Here is a 19630-nt window from a genome sequence, read left to right as displayed (position 1 = left end):
ATCTTCAAGTTCTAGCTTTCACCGAGGATGGAGACTTACACATCCAACTGCCCAGAATGGTTGAGAAGATCTTCTTCTTGCTGCCGTCCTCCATTTCTGGAAAGGAAAGAAAACTGAAGTGACGGGTGAGGCGCTGGGTGACAGGATTCCTGCCTCCTCCAGGCGGTCCCATGGCACACACAAAGTTGATATCCACAAGCTGCTTAAAGACACCTGATGAACAAAAAACATAAAAAATCAAAAAAAGTTAGCATATGGAATTTGAAAATGTGGGAGAAATACTTAGTTAATACTAAAGAAATATCTTTAGGGAGAAATGCAGCTTGACCAGAGAAGACATCTGCCTGAAGAAATAAACAGCATGTTTAAACAACGGTGAGAAGCTGGTCAGCTGAATGCAAAAAATATTTTTTTTATGTTATACTTTAATTAGGCTTCTTTAAAAATCATATAAGTGTACATAATAAATAGTAAAACAAGTGATAAAATAAAATCAGCAATTATACAGTACATAGTTCTAATAAAACAATGTCAACAAGATATTTTACACCCAGAAACTTATCACGTCCTTCCTATTAACAGCAAAAAAGGAAATTATAAAAAATGCACAAAACATTTGTTAGGTAGCGCCTAGTGTCAAAAAAGAGTATACTCAATTTCATTGGCCTTCCCCACCCCTCCCTTAGAATTTGTTTAGACGAATTCTCCTCGCCCAAAATAAAAATCTGGAGACAGCAAACACAATGCACTCTTTTGTGTCGTAACTCAATATCCTACTCATTTTCCAGAAGTGTAATGTACCCATAAGAAAAAGAGTTACTTACCTGTAACTTCAGTTATCCAGTATTGGTATCTTTCATAGATTCACATGCTTATAATCATCCCGCTGACGAGGTGGGAGTCTCGCGGTACCATAAAAACATATACACTATAGTCATAATACCATTATACCATAGGCTACAATGTATAGCAAAGTCACTACAATAGCCTATCTCAGTCTTTTTGTAAAAAGAACCAAACTTGGAAATCAGACAATCAGGCAGTAGCATCCCCTAGAACCTTCCCCACAGAGAGGCAAACCCTCAGATTTTCGTAGCACTAGTGACAGTAGCATAACATCATGATAAGGTAAGCCTCTCCGGGGAGGAGGGTGGGTCGCATGTGAATCTATGAAAGATACCAATACTGGATAACTGATGTTACAGGTAAGTAACTCGTTTTCTTATCCAGTATTGGGGTATCTTTCATAGATTCACATGCTTAGAAACAGAGTAGCTAGCAGTAAGTAATACTTATATACATAGTGGATGGTGGGTATCATAAGAAGTTCAAGAGATACCATGTCAAACCAATGCAACATATACAAACATATCTATACTGTCTGTAAAAATAAACCATACATATACATAACAATGGCCATATGAAATAGAAAATCTTTACAATACGAAAAAACTAAATATTTTTGCCATCAGGCTTACCTTATCTAAAAAGGTTTTGTAGCACTGCTTGTCCAACTGCTGACTCAGCTTCTGTTGCCAGATCCAGGCAGTAATGCTGAGTGAAAGTATGTACACTTTTCCAGGTTGCACCTCTGCAGATCTTGTCCAAAGACACACCAGCAAATAATGCCGTGGATGAGGACATTGCCCTGGTAGAATGAGCTTTCGGCTTGGTTGACAAAGGACGGCCTGCCTTGCAATGGCAGAACTGAATCGCAGATGCAATCCACTTTGAGATAGTAGCTTTTGAGATTGCTTATCCTTTTTTAGGGCCCCCATATGAGAGAAATAACTGGTCAGATTTTCTGAAGGACACAGTCCGAGATATGTAGAATTTCAGGCATCTTTTGACATCCAAAGTATGCAGAGACTTCTCCGCTGCGGAAGACGGATTGGGGAAGAATGTTCGCAATACTACAGGCTCATTGAGATGAAATGATGTTGGAACTTTTCTTTTTTCTTTTTTACTTTATCTTTGTCATTTCACAGATAGAACAACTCCCCCCCAGAGGCATCAAACTGCACATATGCACATTGACAGACTCATTAAGGCACGGCTGGACGAACCGCAGTCACACTGAGTTACACAGGCGTCAATAACACTGTACAAAATATGAAGCAGCAGCCAGTCATTTGTGATCATTCGGGCCAGTACCCACTCCTCACTGTACCCCCTCCCCGGCTCCGGGAAGAGCTCCGTCTTCCCCCTCAGTGCTCGAGTCCATCGGTGAGAATAGTTCTCCATTCGTCCCCTCTGACTCTCTATGCGAGGTGCGATCCAGGACCCCAATCTCAGCACAGAGCATGCGCCATGCCAACAGATCTTCCTAGAGCCTTTCATCCCTCCTACAGCTCTGCATATGTGCTTCCTCCGCCAGGGACCACTCCCGCACATCACTCAACCACCTGGGAATCTCTGGGGCCCTCTGACCCATCCAAGTTATAGCCACCCGGCGCCTAACCAACACCAGCATCAATTGCATCAATTTATAAGCCAATTTCCTCTTCCTGGGTCTAGGTACTAAAGCCAACAAGCAGTATAGGGGCGTCAGCTGAACCAGAATCCCTGTAGTGGCAGTGATATGGTCCACCGCCCTCTCCCAAAAACTCTGAACCAAAGGACAACCTCAGGACAAATGCAGGAACCCTGCTCCCCCCACCCCACATCTGGGGCAGTCACCCCCTCTATCTAGGGAGTGGAACTTTAGGTATGAATGAGGGATTCGTTCGCAAAAGGACGTAATAATTAGTGAATTTCAAATAAGGTTGTCGTATAGTGATCGCCTGTAACTCACTGACCCGTCGGGAAGAGGTGAGTGCCAACAGCAAAGCTGTCTTCCATGACGGATATTTAATATCTGCTTTATGAATGGGTTCAAATGGATGTTTCATAAGCTGCTGTAACACTATATTTAGCATCCATTCTGGAGGAGGAGCTTTAATAGGAGGAAAATTCCTAAAAAGTCCTTACAGGAACTTTTAATGAGACGATTGGAACAAAGTGACTCCAAACCTGAAGACCTTCTGTATGTAGAAATAGCGGCCAAATGCAATTTAACTGCAGCGAACCTTAGACCAGACTTAGAGAGTGACAACAAATAAGGCAGAACTTTATCAGGAGAACATTCCAGTGGATGTAGATTATTATTAGAGCACCAGTTAAAGAATCTTTTCCATTTTAAGGCATTATCCAGAATATCTCTGCATTCCTGTGGCAAGTTTACATCTTTGAAATCTGCGAGTCCAGGAACCAAGCATGGAGTTGCAGTTGAGCTGGGCAAGGGTGAAGAATCTGTCCATCGCTCATCGATAGCAGATTTTGTTGTATCGGAAGGCGTAATGGCTTGCACTTGGAGAGAAGAAGAAGCTCTGTGAACCAGTGCTGACGTGGCCATTTCTGTGCAATTAGAATCATGCAACATGGTTCCTTCTTCATTTTGTGTAAAAGTCTTGGGACTAGAGGAACAGGAGGGAATGCGTAAGCAAAGATTCCTGTCCTCCTCATCATGAAGGCGTTCCCCCAGGAACCCTTCTCCGGTTCCCAACTTGCGAAGAAAAGGCACTTCTGGTTGGTCCTGGTGGCAAAGAGACCAGATTTGGTTTGCCCCTCTTCTGGAAGATGTTTTCCAGCACTGATTGTTCCAGCTCCCATTCGTGGCAGGATTTTGTTGTTCTGCTGAGAGAGTCTGCCCAGGTGTTCTGCGCCCCTGGGAGATGTTCCACCTTGATTGATATTTTGTTCAAAAGAAGCCACTTCCATATCTTCTGAGCCTCTCGGGGCCGAATGTGAGACCTTGTTCCACCCTGCTTGTTTAGATAATGCATACAAGTGGTGTTGTCGGTTCGGATGAGAACTGTTGATCCTTGCAGTCGAGGAAGAAAAGATTGCAGGGCCAGTGAAATTGCCCGAAGTTCCAGAAAATTGATGTGCATTTTCGCCACTGCTGAAGACCACTTTCTTCTTATGCTGAGGTCTTGAAGGTGGGCCCCCCAACCTTCCAGGGAAGCATCTGTGGTGATGATAAAATCCGGGATTGGTGGTTGAAAAGTGAGCCCTACAGAGACATTTTTGGAACTCCCCCACCAAGAAAGAGTTTCTTTCATAACTGGGGTCACTTGCACTATGTCATCGAAAGGACACGTGATCTGGAGCCACTGGTTGTCCAGCTGCTCTTGGAGTGATCTCATTTTTAGCCTCGCCTGAGGCACTAGCAGGATTGCTGACGATAAGATCCCCAGAAAAGATTTGATCATTCTCACTGAAGCAAACTTTCTTTTTAGAAGTTCTGATGCCAGAGAGAGAAGGCGGGACACACTGTCTGCGGACAAGAATGCCTTGTCTTGAATAGTGTCCAATTTTGCTCCCAGAAATTGTATTACTTGAGACGGATAAAGGCTTGACTTCTGGGTATTTAGTGAGAGGCCCAGCGAGTGAAACACCTGTAGGCATTTTGTTGTTGCAAGAGAAGCCTGATGAAAGGATGGAGCCTTTATTAGCCAGTCGTCCAGGTATGGGAATAGTTGGACCCCTTGCAACCTTAGATGCGCTGCTACTGGAAGTAAGAATTTGGTAAAGACTCGTGGAGCCGAACGTAGGCCAAAGGGAAGTACTCTGAATTGGAAGTGCGCACCTGCCACCGTGAATCTTAGAACTCTTCGGTGCTTGGGATGAATTGGGATATGAAAATACGCATCCTGGCGATCCAGGGTTGTCATGAAATCTGCATGATCTAGAAGCTAAAGAATCTCCTGGAGTGTTACCATGCGAAAGGATTTCTTCTGAAGGTATTTGTTCAGCATCCGCAAATCTAAGATTGGCCTCCAATCTTCTGACTTTTTCCTTATCAGGAAAAAGCAAGAATAGAATCCCTTTCCTATTTGAGAATGAGGAACTCTCTCTATCGCCCCTTTTGAAAACATAGCTTTCACCTCTTTCCTGAGAAGAGAAAGATTTGGTGGATTTTTCTTTAGAGGTGGATGAGGAGGGGGAAATTTGGTGAACTCCAGGGTGTGTCCAAATTTTATGATATCTAATACCCATTTGTCCTTGGTTATTTTCTTCCAATTGTCGAAATGCTGTGAAATTTTTGGAATTTTGAATTGTAGTGGCGAGTCTGGTGCAGGCGCAACAGGATTGTCACTGCCTTCTGGCAGAATCTCTGCCCTGAGATTGACGTCTCTTGCCTTGTTGCATATAGGCGGCTGCCGGAGGATTCCTGTAGTTTTGTTGTTGCTGTTGATAATTGTATCCATAACGATCCTGGTTATCTTGTTGCTGATACTTTTGGTAACCCCCACGAAAGGAGTAGGATCCCCTGCCCCTTGCTCCACGAAAGGGCGTTTTACGATACAGCAAAGAACCCAACGATCTTGCAGTATCTGTGTCACTTTTTATATCTTGTAGAGCATCATCTATATGTTTTCCAAACAGGAGGTCGCAATCAAAAGGCATATCAAGGATCTTAGTTTGGATTTCAGGGCGAAAATTCGTGGATTTAAGCCAGCCATGACGTCTTAACGTAGCTGCTCTGGCGAGTTGACGAAAGCCAAGAGACGCTATATCCATAGAAATATCTATGATTTCACAAGCCGATCTTTCTCCTTCCATAAGGATCTTCCTTGCCTCCATCCTTTTGTCCTCAGGCAAATATTCCATATATGGTGACATATCTGACCACAATTGTCGGTCATATCTACTCAAAATGGCCAAACAGTTTGTAGCTCGGACCGTAGCGCCTGCCATGGTTGTAAAACGTTTTCCTATGTTATCCAGGTGCCTTACATCCTTGTTAGGGGGAGCTGTTATAGGAGTGGAAGGATTCCGAGATTTTCTTTGCACTGCCTGAGAAATTACAGTCTGCTTTAGGGTGTCCTGTAAGGCAGGCAGGAGCATCATCCGGTGCCTTGTACTTTTTGTCAATCCGAGGCAGAATTGCAGGAATAGAGAATGGAGTTTTCATGATCTTTACTCCCTCTTCCCATATGTGATCAATTATGGGAATAGAACGTGTGGTCTTTCTGTTTAGGTCTTTACAATCATACAAAAAACACTCAGTCTTTTGCACTGGCATAGTCAGGTGAAATCTTGTAGATGCTCTCGCCATAATGGCATGAAACCCTCCTATGTCCTCAGGAGGAGAATCTGCAGCCGGTGGAATCGGTGAAGATTGATCTGGGATCAGATATTCGTCCCATTCATCTACGGTAGTGGGCGAATTAGGAATTTCTCCGTCCTCTGCTACCGTGTTATCGTCATCGTCTTGCAACAGCTGTGAAGGTATCGTCACATGGGGCTCAGAAACTGGTGTTGCAGGTGTCACAGTTTGCAACTCTACAGGAGCAGAAACTTGTTGTTGGAGGAGGAGGTGGAGGCGGAGGAAAACGACTATTATAGTCCTTAAGCATTGCTGTAAGGCCTTGAGGCAAAGCTGCTGGCATTTGAACCATTCGTTCTTGATGGAAAACTTCTTGAGGTTCTCTAAATGACTCACAAGGTTCATAGTACTCTTCCTCTTAATTCTCCTCTTGATACTTTATCCTTAGCTGTGAAGGGTCACGTGCCTGCCCATAGGGATCATTATCATCTTCAGATTCCTCCAAATAATGGCTGGGAGGCAAAGGTGAAATGTGGGACACATCATGATAAAATTGTCTGTTAGACGACAATTTAGAACTCAGAATAGGCGTAAATTGCAAAGGCGAGGGTTTTTTACACCTTAAGATAGCAGAAATATATGTTGAAAGTGACTCATATTCCGCTGAAATCGCTGCAACAGTTGGCATCGTCGACGTTGTGATCATGGTTGTCGTCGACGGAAAATACATCGATGTCATGGTTGAAGTCGTCGTTGATGGTGGACTCGCCGACGAGGGAATAATGATCGTCGACGGTTGGCTCATCGACGGTTGGCTCGTCGACGGTTGGCTTGTCGACGGTTGGCTCGTCGGGTGATTTCCTCGTCGACGAAGATGTTCTAGCTGTCGATGGAGGGTCCTGAAGAGATTTTGAGGTAGTTTTCTGAGAAACCTTCACCTTATCTCTAGATTTTTCCTCGGAAGAGAATTTCTCTTTTTTTGAGGAGGAGTGACCTGCTTCAGAAGATGAAGTTTTCAAGGTCTTACTCATTTTCCAAGGAGGATCGCCAGATCTATCTCTTTTCTTGGAGATGGGGGTGGACACTTGAGACGTAGCACTTCCTTCACCTTCAGAAACCCCTTCAGATGATTTCAACTTCTCCAACCAAACCAGCAGGCGTCCTTCAGGTTTTTTCAAAGTCTTTGCAGGAAAGGTTCTGCAGATCCTGCAGTCTTTGACTTTGTGTGCTGGGTAGAGGCCATAAATACACTCTTTATGTGGGTCCTCAAAGTGAAGTCTTTTCTTCCCACAGGAAGAACAGGTCAAAAATAAGCTCTTCTTAGAATCAGACATATTCTTTCCGCAGACAGAAAGGTAAAAGGAAAAAACTGAGCAGAGCTCAGGGAGACTCCCTAACACACGAGGTGCGGTAGAAAATCTGAGGGTTTCCCTCTCTGTGGGGAAGGTTCTAGAGGAGGCTACTGCCTGATTGGATGATTTCCAAGTTTGGTTCTTTTTACAAAAAGACTGAGATAGGCTATTGTAGTGACTTTGCTATACACTGTAGCCTATGGTATATTGGTATTATGACTATAGTGTATATGTTTATCTGGCACCGCGAGACTCCCACCTCATCGGCGGGATGATTCTGAGCATGTGAATCTATGAAAGATACCCCAATACTGGATAAGCCAACATACTGGGATGATGCATCTCCGGCGAGGAGAATTGTATAATGGACAGAAGAAGAGCAAGTGATCAACTGTCTCCATCTGCAACAAAGAAAACTGGCAATATGCAGATGAAGATCCTTTTTTAGCCCACTTACTAGTAAAAGATTCTAGGATGAAGATTCTCTCTTTATATAGAGATTTTTTGCTTGGGAGGGGCAGATCCTATCCAGAAGAGGCTCAAAAGTGGGATAACATTTGTAGGACAGAAATGTATCCGTAATGCTCCCAGCTTTTTGTTCATTCCAAGTTTGCTGCAGAATAAATTCCTAAAAGGCTAGCTTTAACTTAGGTAAGGCTCCTTTCTTTAGGGTGGCTGGTGAAGTGTTACTTACCTTACTGCAATATTTAGCAACCTATTACCAATGTTTTAAGACATCCAAACTCCAGCCAATCAGAGCACAGACCATAGAGTCTCCTCCCCCTGCAGGCCACCATACCTCAAATTACCGTTAGAGGAATACAAGAGGTATGGAAGGTGAACCTGAAAGTGGAGGAGGAAGGGTTGCATGTGAATCCATAAAAGATATCAATGCTGGAGAAATATAGTGTACAGGTAAGTAACTTGTTTTTTCCAGTATTGTATCTTTTATAGATTCACATGCTTGAATCAGAGTAGCAAGCAGTTATAGAAGGTCAATCGCGGCCGGTAAGGTGAACCATCCCACCACCATGCGACCCAAAAACAAAACATGAATAATAATCATAAAGAGCATACATCATGAGTTCACATCTATATATATATATATATATTCACTGAAAAAACCATAGGTTATAGACCATATATAGTTAGGAATTAGCATTTAAAAAACCTTATTTTACTCACACAAAACCATTGAAATTCCATATATAGTTAGTTGCAGTAACTATATATCGCGCACCCGCAATCCACTGCTGATCATGTCACATATTACATCATTCATGACATGGTCAGTGACATCACTGATGACATCACTGATGACATCTCAAATGACATCACTGATGAGATCACTGATGACGTCATCCAGTGACTGTGTGTTTCTGTAAAGTTTAAATATGTTTTACATATTGAAGAATGAGTAGATGTATAAGTGTCTGGACGAAGGATTTAGTAGGTGCATGACTGAATGTATGAGTGAGTGATTAAATGTGTCTCACTGAGTGCATGGGTTAGTGACTAAACTGTCTTAATTTGTGCATCATTATGTCTGTTGTTCTGTAAACTGCTGCATGTGTTGATCATTAGCTATACGAGAGGCTATATGTGTTATTAATTGGTTGCCCAAGTATTTCTATGGCAGATTGAGTTTGTGTGGGGGTGGCTGGAAGGTGTGTGACTCTATGCATAGATGTGTGAGCAGTTTATTCACTAGGTGTATGAGTTCAAGACTGCATGTGGAAACAGCTACATGGGCAGTTGACTGTGTGCATGAGTGTATTGATGAGTGAATGGATATCTCAATGCTACATGTCATAGTAAGTACATATGTTAAACACAGTACATGTGAGAGTTGGCATATATAAATAACTGTGCATGAGAGCCACTGAATGAGTGAGTGGTTGTATCGATCATTGTGAACTTGTATCAGGGATTGTATAAGAGAGTAAATATGTGTTAGTATATGTTTCAATAAGTAAGGTGTGTTTAACTGTATAGTTGAAGAAATGGAGGTGAGATTGTTTCTTTGCATGACTGACTGGGTGTGTGAGTAACTCCATGGATGAGTGGCAGTGTGTGAGTGTCTGTATACACTGAGTGTATCTAAGGTTATATTAGAGTCTGAAGAGGTTTATCGTATTAGCACAAGAATGATGTCAAATGAGATGTCATCAGTGATGTCATCAGTGATGTCATTTGAGATGTCATCAGTGATGTCATCAGTGATGTCACTGACCATGTCATGAATGATGTAATATGTGACATGATCAGCAGTGGATTGCGGGTGCGCGATATATAGTTACTGCAACTAACTATATATGGAATTTCAATGGTTTTGTGTGAGTAAAATAAGGTTTTTTAAATGCTAATTCCTAACTATATATGGTCTATAACCTATGGTTTTTTCAGTGAATTTTCAAGGTTTTGTAAATGCTAATTCCTAACTATATATGGTCTATAACCTATGGTTTTTTCAGTGAATTTCAATGGTTTTTTAATAGCAAATATCATAAGCTGTCGAATGTCAAGTACGTGGTAAGTGAAAACATTTTCGTGTTTATGCACACTGATCTGCTTTGAATGGTGCCCCCCCCCCCTCATTTCTATTAGGAGTACTCTCTCTTTGCAGATAGTGAAAGGTAGTTAACGCAGGCCTTTGCCCCCGTTGTAATCCGTCGTGCCTGCTTCTCTCTCCATTTGATTGATTGTTATCCAAGTATTTACTATTTTAGAATTAGTTCTCTTTGGTTCATTCTCTATTTACAAACAAACACAGAGTCGCAATACTCTGTTTAGTCTTTGCAGATAACGAAAAATCGTGTAAAAAAAAAGAAAAGGAATCGAGCAAAATCAGTAGGCCACTAATGGGATCTCTTTTTGACCTCGCTAAAATAGAAACATTAGGAACAACCCCTCATGACAAATACAAAACTAGTGAGATGAACTGAACTCCACACAATGATGGCTGCAAAACAGCTCGGCTCCGCCACCCACCCCGCCCAAAATAACGATAAAGAGCGGCTGCCATGATTGGTTGCGGAATGGCCACGACGGAGCTACGAAATGGTGCTGCTCTCATGCTAACCCCAGCTTCAGTCTGAAACATCCAGAAACACTGTAGACTACCAATTCGATCAGTTCCGGTAGCGCCCCAATGTAACCCGGTAGAGAAGAACTAGCCCTCCCCTCTTTGACTGATGGTTCTTGTTGCCTGTCCCTTCTGTTGTCATTTAACAGAACTATTTAGCCTGCTGAAAGGGGTTGTGTTTCGACCGCTGGTTGGTGGAGACATTTTGACTATATTCTGGACCTGCGTTGTCGCGTAATGCGTCATATGACGCGCCGCGTTAGCGCATCCGGAAGTCATCCGGGGCGCGCAGCGCGTAACGTAAGCATAACAAGTCATGTGACTTGTTAATAAAACTTTTCATTGGTTCATTTTACTTTTCTTATTCTAATGATGAAAGCCTTGGTCATATCACCTAAAAATTACGCTTTTAATTACTTCCGAACATTATTTTTTCTTAAATATATGTTATAATGTTCCAGGCTAATGTACTTTCCCGGAAATTTTACAACTGTCCTGCAAGTAAAATATATTCTTTTTTCGAGAAAAAGAGCGTTTCTTCGTCCCATGACGGAGCCGTTGAGCAAAAGAGGGTCGACCTGCTGTCTTAGTCGCCGATACGCCTGAATATGAGATTCTTATCGATCACTTTATGTTGCAGGAATAGAAAACACAACAGCCCTTGACCATTTATCTTTACTGCGTTCCTTCGTATTATACCTTTTACCCTTCATGTAATTGGTCTGCTTTATTTCACTTGCCTTTTAATGATTCTAAAACAGTGACTATTATTAAAAACTTTACCAATGTATATACTACTACCATGTTTTCTTTTAAAAACCTTTATTGTGAAAATTTCATTATACAAATACGAGCCTATAACCACGTGGGCCTGCCACGGAGCAAACTGTAATCGTATATGATGAATAGACATTTACACTGTAGAGGAACGTAACGGGCGGGCCATTAGGTTGCAAGAACTAAGGTGTCTAACAGTTACGGAATCGGTGGACGTACATTTTATAATTAAAATACGACAGGGCCAGTTACAATAAAATTATCTAGATATACATTTGCGGGCAAGTACCATGGGTGACGTTAATTCGAACTTTCAACAGTACAGTAATCAATAACACATCAGAACTTAATATCAATAGGGATGTCGAAATATTCAATCAATTCTCGTCCCCGCCCGCCATGTGCTTCAAAACTGCATACGTATCTCGTGATTTCAAGGTTCTGCAACCAGTACACAACAAGGAGTTACGAGTCCCATTTATTCCGGCGCCATTTTGGGCGAGGACGGGCAGGTCCAGGATATAGTCAAAATGTCTCTACCAACCATCGACTATGATGATGTTCATATGCTGTATTTATTAGAGTAACACTCATCTGTCCACATGAAATTAATTTACCACAATCTAAACATGTCATTTTAATCTTTCCAAAGTTCTTCTAAATATTTGGGACCGTTTCCCTTGCCTCTGAAGCTCTCAGTGCCACTTCTTTGATGAATGTACTAGCAGGTCAGGGGTTCTCCTCCAAATCTCTCTTTTATGCAGCACTATAATTAATTGGTGCCACCTCTCCATATGACGATGCATGGTATAGTTACCACAACTATATTTTTTTTCGGTTCCTCTGGAGAGTTCATCGTGGCAGATGAAGCGTGTAATGTACCGGGCATTTACCTTTTTTTGCATGTACAGGAAAGGAAAAAAAAATCGAGCGTCCAAGTTCTAAGGTGTCCCAGGGCCATTTTAGTGGACCAGGCCCAAATCCAAAGAACAGGCCGCCATTTTGAGAGTCCTCTTGCAGCCGCCTGTCGCTGTAGCATCAAGAGCAGCCGAAACTCAGCTGAATGGCAACTGAAACGGTAAATGGGCGCCCCACTACATTTCAGCATTGTAGGATGACCACACCAGTACAGCAACTTGCTAGACATCACCTCGGTGCCATCCGGATCTCGGCGCCCCACTGCAGATGAAGTGCCTCTCAACTATGAAACCACCACGGTGACATCCGGATCTTGGCGCGTTGTGCTGCCTTCGGCCTATACGCACATCGGTCCGCTACTGACGCCATCTCACAGGCTAATGGGGTGACCCACGCCGAGTTTCAGCATTGTAGGATGACCACACCAACTTGCTAGACATCACCTCGGTGCCATCCGAATCTTGGCATCTCAACGCCTAGTGGTATCTTCCATACAGAAAATATTGTTACGCTGCCTTTGGCCCCATTCGCACATCAGTCCGCAACTTAGACATCACCTCGGTGCCATCCGGATCTTGGCATCTCAGCGCCTTGTGGTGTCAGTCAGAAAATATTGTTGCGCTGCCTTTGGCCCCATTCGCACATCAGTCCGCTACTGACACCATCTCACAGGCCAATAGGGCGCCCCACGCCGACTTTTACCATTGTACGATGGCCACACCAGTGGCACAACTTGCTAGACATCACCTCGGTGCCATCCGAATCTTGGCATCTCAACGCCTAGTGGTATCTTCCATACAGAAAATCTTGTTACGCTACCTTTGGCCCCATTCGCACATCGGTCCGCAACTTAGACATCACCTCGGTGCCATCCGGATCTTGGCATCTCAGCGCCTTGTGGTGTCTTCTACTCCGAAAATATTGTAGAAAATATTGTTGCGCTGCCTTTGGCCCCATTCACACATCAGTCCGCTACTGACACCATCTCACAGGCCAACAGGGCGCCCCACGCCGACTTTTACCATTGTACGATGGCCACACCAGTGCCACAACTTGCTAGACACCACCTCGGTGCCATCCGGATCTTGGCATCTCAGCGCCTTGTGGTGTCTTCAAATCAGAAAATATTGTTGCGCTGCCTTTGGCCCCATTCGCACATCGGTCCGCTACTGACGCCATCTCACAGGCCAACGGGGCGCCCCACGCCGACTTTCAACATTGTAGGATGGCCACAGAAGTGCGACAACTTACTAGACACCACCTCGGTGCCATCCGGATCTTGGCGCGTTGTGCTGCCTTCGGCCTATTCGCACATCGGTCCGCTACTGACGCAAACTCACAGGCCAACGGGGCGCCCCACGCCGACTTTCAGCATTGTAGGATGGCCACACCAGTGCGGCAACTTGCTACACACCACCTCGGTGCCATCCGGATCTTGGAATCTCAGCGCCTAGTGGTGTCTTCTATTCCGAAAATTTTGTTGCGCTGCCTTCGGCCCCATTCACACATCGGTCCGCTACTGACGCCATCTCACAGTCCAACGGGGCGCCCCACGCCGACTTTCAGCATTGTAGGATGGCCACACCAGTGCGGCAACTTACTAGACACCACCTCGGTGCCATCCGGATCTTGGCGCGTTGTGCTGCCTTCGGCCTATTCGCACATCGGTCCGCTACTGACGCAAACTCACAGGCCAACGGGGCGCCCCACGCTGACTTTCAGCATTGTTGGATGGCCACACCAGTGCGGCAACTTACTAGACACCACCTCGGTGCCATCCGGATCTTGGCGCGTTGTGCTGCCTTCGGCCTATTCGCACATCGGTCCGCTACTGAAGCAAACTCACAGGCCAACGGGGCGCCCCACGCCGACTTTCAGCATTGTTGGATGGCCACACCAGTGCGGCAACTTACTAGACACCACCTCGGTGCCATCCGGATCTTGGCGCGTTGTGCTGCCTTCGGCCTATTCGCACATCGGTCCGCTACTGACGCAAACTCACAGGCCAACGGGGCGCCCCACGCTGACTTTCAGCATTGTTGGATGGCCACACCAGTGCGGCAACTTACTAGACACCACCTCGGTGCCATCCGGATCTTGGCGCGTTGTGCTGCCTTCGGCCTATTCGCACATCGGTCCGCTACTGACGCAAACTCACAGGCCAACGGGGCGCCCCACGCCGACTTTCAGCATTGTAGGATGGCCACACCAGTGCTGCAACTTGCTGGACACCACCTCGTTGCCATCCGGATCTTGGCGCATTGTGTTGCCTTCGGCCTATTCGCACATCGGTCCGCTACTGACGCCGCCTCACGTGCCAACGGGGCGCCCCACGCCGACTTTCAGCATTGTAGGATGGCCACACCAGTGCTGCAACTTGCTGGACACCACCTCGGTGCCATCCGGATCTTGGCGCGTTGTGTTGCCTTCGGCCTATTCGCACATCGGTCCGCTACTGACGCCGCCTCACGTGCCAACGGGGCGCCCCACGCCGACTTTCAGCATTGTAGGATGGCCACACCAGTGCTGGAACTTGCTGGACACCACCTCGGTGCCATCCGGATCTTGGCGCGTTGTGTTGCCTTCGGCCTATTCGCACATCGGTCCGCTACTGACGCCGCCTCACGTGCCAACTTATTTTCTCCGCATTTTACACCCTATGCCGCATAACAGGTCATGTGACTTGTTTATAAAACTTTTCATTGGTTCATTTTACTTTTGGTTTCCTAATGATGGAAGGCTTGATCATGTGACCTAAAAACAACACTTTTCATTGGATGAAAACTTTTTTTTTTCCCAAACGATGAAAGCCCCACCTTGTTTCTGGATGTTTCAGACTGAAGCTGGCGTCAGCATGAGAGCACCACCATCTCGTAGCTCAGTCGTGGTCATTCCGCGAGCAATCATGGCAGCCGCTCCCCACCAGAAGCCTGCAGGAGTCGGAGCCCCCAAAACTTTTGATGAATTCTCAAGGCGGAGGGGACGCTTTCGAGAATGGGGTCCAAGACCTAGCAGACAAGCGTCCGATTTCCAAGGTGTCCCAGGGCCATTTCAGTGGACCAGACCCAAAAAGGAAACAGCCTGCCGCCATTTTGAGAGTCCTGTGACAGCCGCCTATCGCTGCACCGCAAGAGTGGGCGCAACTCAGCTGAATTGCGGCTTTTGACACAGTGGACCAAAAACGGACGGAATGGCAACTGAAACGGTAAAGGGGCGCCCCACTACAACAGATGACACTCCACCTGGAGAGGCCCGTTCACGCCGCCTCCCCCGGGGCGCCCCGCGCCGTTATTCGGAGCAGCATTGTAGGATACCAAAACCAGTGCGGCAACTTACTGGACATCACCTTGGTGCCATCGTTCTGCTGCCTTGGAACTATTCGCGCAACAGTTTGCTACTGATGACCCACCCCCCGCGACGCCCCATGCCGTTATTTGCTGGGTGGCAACTTACTAGACATCACTTTAGTGTCATCTAGATTTCAGCGCGTTCTGCTGCCTTGGAACTATTCGCACAACAGTTTGCTACTGATGACCCACCCCCCGCGACGCCCCACGCCGGAAATCTGGACGTTGTGCTGCGTTGGGACTATTCGCACAGCCGACCGCTACTTCGTTGTTTTTCCCTAAAAATGTTTATATGTTATTACTATTTTTGTTTTCTTGTATATATTTATAAATTATTAAAGTTTTATAATCTTACTACTTTGTCGGAGTGCTATATATTTTTAATGTGACACATAATTGTAAAAACTTTGATGTACAAAGAGTCATCCCTGGAATCTTCCGCTTCAGGCTCGGTCCCCTCCCCAATCACAATACAGGATGGTTTTCAGATAATAGCAACGCTTCTGCTGTGACGGATCTCATCGAGTGTGGGCCTTGATCTACTATAACTCCTTTGAAGAGGGGTGATTCTTTACAGCTGTGGCCATAAACTACATCTGCAGGGCTAGCTGATACCCTAGGACCAGCCTGGACAATCGGACACAGAGGAAAAGGAGTGTCAGAGGGTGCGGTAGTGAATAGGGCGAAAGGGAGGTGTCGGGCGGGCACAGGGTGTGATTCTCAGGGAAGAGCAGCGCAGATGGGGGGAGGTTTATTACCCATGCATAAGACAGAGAGCGGGGGTGACCACTGCCTGGGGGAGATGCTTGCGAGGGTGGGGAGCCATGCTAAGGATCGACAGCGTGCACAGAGTGGGTCTGGTCAAGGCATCTAAAATGGCTGCCGTGCACGACAAAAGTGTGGCATTTGAAAAAAGACAAGATGGCGCAGACAATGTTTTTCAACACTTCCTGATTTCCTTCGAATCGAACGTTAACAGACGTTGGGGCATATTACCAAAGTTAAGCGATATTTATCCCTAACGATGCTTAGCAACGATTTTTTTACCGTCAGAAATTATCGCAGATAAACCTTGCTATTATCAAGGTTTATCGGAAATACGATAAAAAACGACCGCAATGCATTAATATCGCTGAAAACTCAGCGATATTCATGCATTACCGAGCTAATGCTCTTAGCCATGTTATCCACCTCCCATTGGATAACATGGCTAAGAACTGCTCAGGGCAGGTGGTAGCTTTTGGAGATATTCGCGCTTATCTCGAATATTTCCAAAAGTTGATAATAGGAGATAGCGATGTTAGCGACTGTTTCCAGTCGCTAACATCTTGGCATGCCCACTTTGCATGTCATTAGTGATAAATATCACTCACATGCAAAGTGGGGCCCAAGATGGTCGCTATATTCTACTAGCCGTCGCTAACTGGTGTTAGCAACAGCTAGGTAATACACATATAATTTTATCTCCGCGAAGCGGAGCGCTGTTACAGATATATATCTTGTTTCTGAACGTTAATTTCTCAAAATGCACTGAAGCACATATATTGAGACCTTGCAAAGGCACATCGGGCTACCAGTCCCTACAATTTTGCCAAGTTTCATGCAAATCCATTCAGCTGTTCGATCCTACCGAGAGACAAGATGGCGGCCGCTACGGACTGTTTGGAATGTTTACAGACACCGGAGAGCCAATCAGCTTCGCTTCGCAAAGCTCCGTAACGCGAAAAGTACGCGAAGCGGTGCGCTGTTATATATATATATATTACCTACTGGCGGTCGCCAGTAGGTATATATAGTTAGGATTTTTTCTCTATGGGTTTTTTGAAAATTCTATGTCTAATAACTTTGGCGTTTGTGGACGGAATTGGCTGAAATTTTCAGGAAAATGGCACATTTTGTTTCTGAGCAGCCCATGAAAATTTGGGGGGGGTTCGTCAAGGGGGGGCCGAGAAAAAAGGGGGGTCCCAAAACGTGTTTTTAACATTGAGTTTTCCATAGGGCGGTTGGCCTCACTTTTAGCCCGAACGGCTGAATGGATTTGCACGAAACTTGGCAAAATTGTAGGGACTGGTAGCCCGATGTGCCTTTTGTAGGTCTCAATATATGTGCTCCAGTGGATTTTGAGAAATTAACGTTTAAAAAAAGATATATATCTGTAACAGCGGACCTGGCAGCGTCCCAGGACGCGTACTTTACGCGCAACGGAGCTTTTTGAAGCGAAGCTGATTGGTTCTCCGGCGTCTGTCAACATTCCAAACAGTCCGTAGCGGCCGCCATCTTGTCTCTCGGTAGGATCGAGAGACAAGAGGAGGCCAAAGCGAAGGGGCAAATGACCATAAGGGGGCATAGTACATTGTCGCTCACCCCCTAGGTTTGATGTGGAGGTTTTAAAAGGGCCCCGCGGGGCAAAAAAAAATAAAAATAATAATAATCGAACAGCTGAATGGATTTGCACGAAACTTGGCAAAATTGTAGGGACTGGTAGCCCGATGTGCCTTTGCTAGATCTCAATATATGTGCTCCAGTGGATTTTGAGAAATTAACGTTCAAAAAAAGATATATATCTGTAACAGCGCTCCGCTTCGCGTACTTTTCGCGTTACGGAGCTTTGCGAAGCTGATTGGTTCTCCGGCGTCTGTCAACATTCCAAACAGTCCGTAGCGGCCGCCATCTTGTCTCTCGGTAGGATTGAGAGACAAGAGGAGGCCAAAGCGAAGGGGGAAATGACCATAAGGGGGCATAGTAGATCCTTCCTGACCTCTTAGGTTTGATGTACCATTTTGTCAAGTTTGGTGTAATTCCGTTCAGCCATTCAGGCTGTAGACGTATGTAAATGTCCTATGGGAAATTGCATGGGGAAAACACATTTGAAAGTGTTGAAATTTAGAACCAATTAAAATGTTACTTTGGTTTTGTATTTGTGTGTGATGAAAGTTAATTGGTTATGTATATATGTCAAATGAGAGGAAACCACAGCCATTTTGTGATACTACTGTCTGAGGTACATTTGTGAGGAATTTTTGGTGGTGAATTTCTGGTGTTTGATTTACACAGTACTAACACTTCTGCTACTTTTAAAAAGGTGAGTTGTTAATTTGTAAGGGGAACTATGTTGTACACTTGAAGATAATTTGAAAAATGTTTTCTGTTATTTATTTGCAGTCCTTCTGTTATACTAAATACTTGATAAAGTTAGTTTTATATTATGTATTACTAAAAACGATAAATGAAAGTGATTATTTTTTTCTGCAATTTACAGCAAGCAATTTCAAAATAAAATGGCTCACAATGAAGAGACCGTGGCAATTTCTTTTGAATTGTCCACTACATTGATTGAAATTGAGAGCACCAATAATGAAATATTGTCACAAGGAGGACATGACTTGTATGATTCCATTAGATTGATTGAAATGGACAGCACCAAGAATGAAATATTGTCACAAGGAGATGACTTGAATGATTCCACTACATTGATTGAAATTGAGAGCACCAATAATGAAATATTGTCACAAGGAGGAGATGACTTGTATGATTCCATTAGATTGATTGAAATGGACAGCACCAATAATGAAATATTGTCACAAGGAGGAGATGACTTGAATGATTCCACTACATTGATTGAAATTGAGAGCACCAATAATGAAATATTGTCACGAGGAGATGACTTGAATGATTCCACTACATTGATTGAAATTGACAGCACCAATAATGAAATATTGTCACAAGGAGGAGATGACTTGAATGATTTTTTTGATCAATCTCTTGATGGCGAATTTATCGAGTGTTTGGAGACCATAGAGTTACAAGAATCATCATTGGAGACTTTTAATGAGGACATTGCTGATGAGGACATGTTACTAGTTCTTTCAAATTTAGAAAATTCTGAAGAATAAATTTATATTTAGAAATCAAAAATTGTTTGAGACATTATTCATTTTTATTTTTAATTTATGAGGTTGTAGCGAAGTGATTGTAGTATAAAATGAGACTTATAGTATAGAGTGCAACATTTTTATGTTACATGGTAAGTTTACTCATATTTACTTCCCTTCTGCCA

At 44.4% G+C, this 19630-nt stretch overlaps 1 protein-coding gene across 2 annotated transcripts in view; it reads right to left on the bottom strand.

Annotated features, from left to right (window-relative positions):
* DNAH1 (dynein axonemal heavy chain 1) overlaps positions 1-19630 on the bottom strand; it is a 1443760-nt gene that overhangs the window by 523552 nt on the left and 900578 nt on the right. For both annotated transcript variants that reach the window (XM_078661462.1, XM_078661463.1), the window contains exon 46: positions 40-213. In XM_078661462.1, the coding sequence (XP_078517588.1) occupies positions 40-213 (174 nt within the window). The remainder of the gene's footprint in view (positions 1-39; positions 214-19630) is intronic.

This window comes from Lissotriton helveticus, chromosome 9 (assembly GCF_964261635.1).
Source record: "Lissotriton helveticus chromosome 9, aLisHel1.1, whole genome shotgun sequence".
Classification (NCBI taxonomy): Eukaryota; Metazoa; Chordata; class Amphibia; order Caudata; family Salamandridae; genus Lissotriton; species Lissotriton helveticus.
This window is presented reverse-complemented; position numbering and strand designations above follow the sequence as displayed.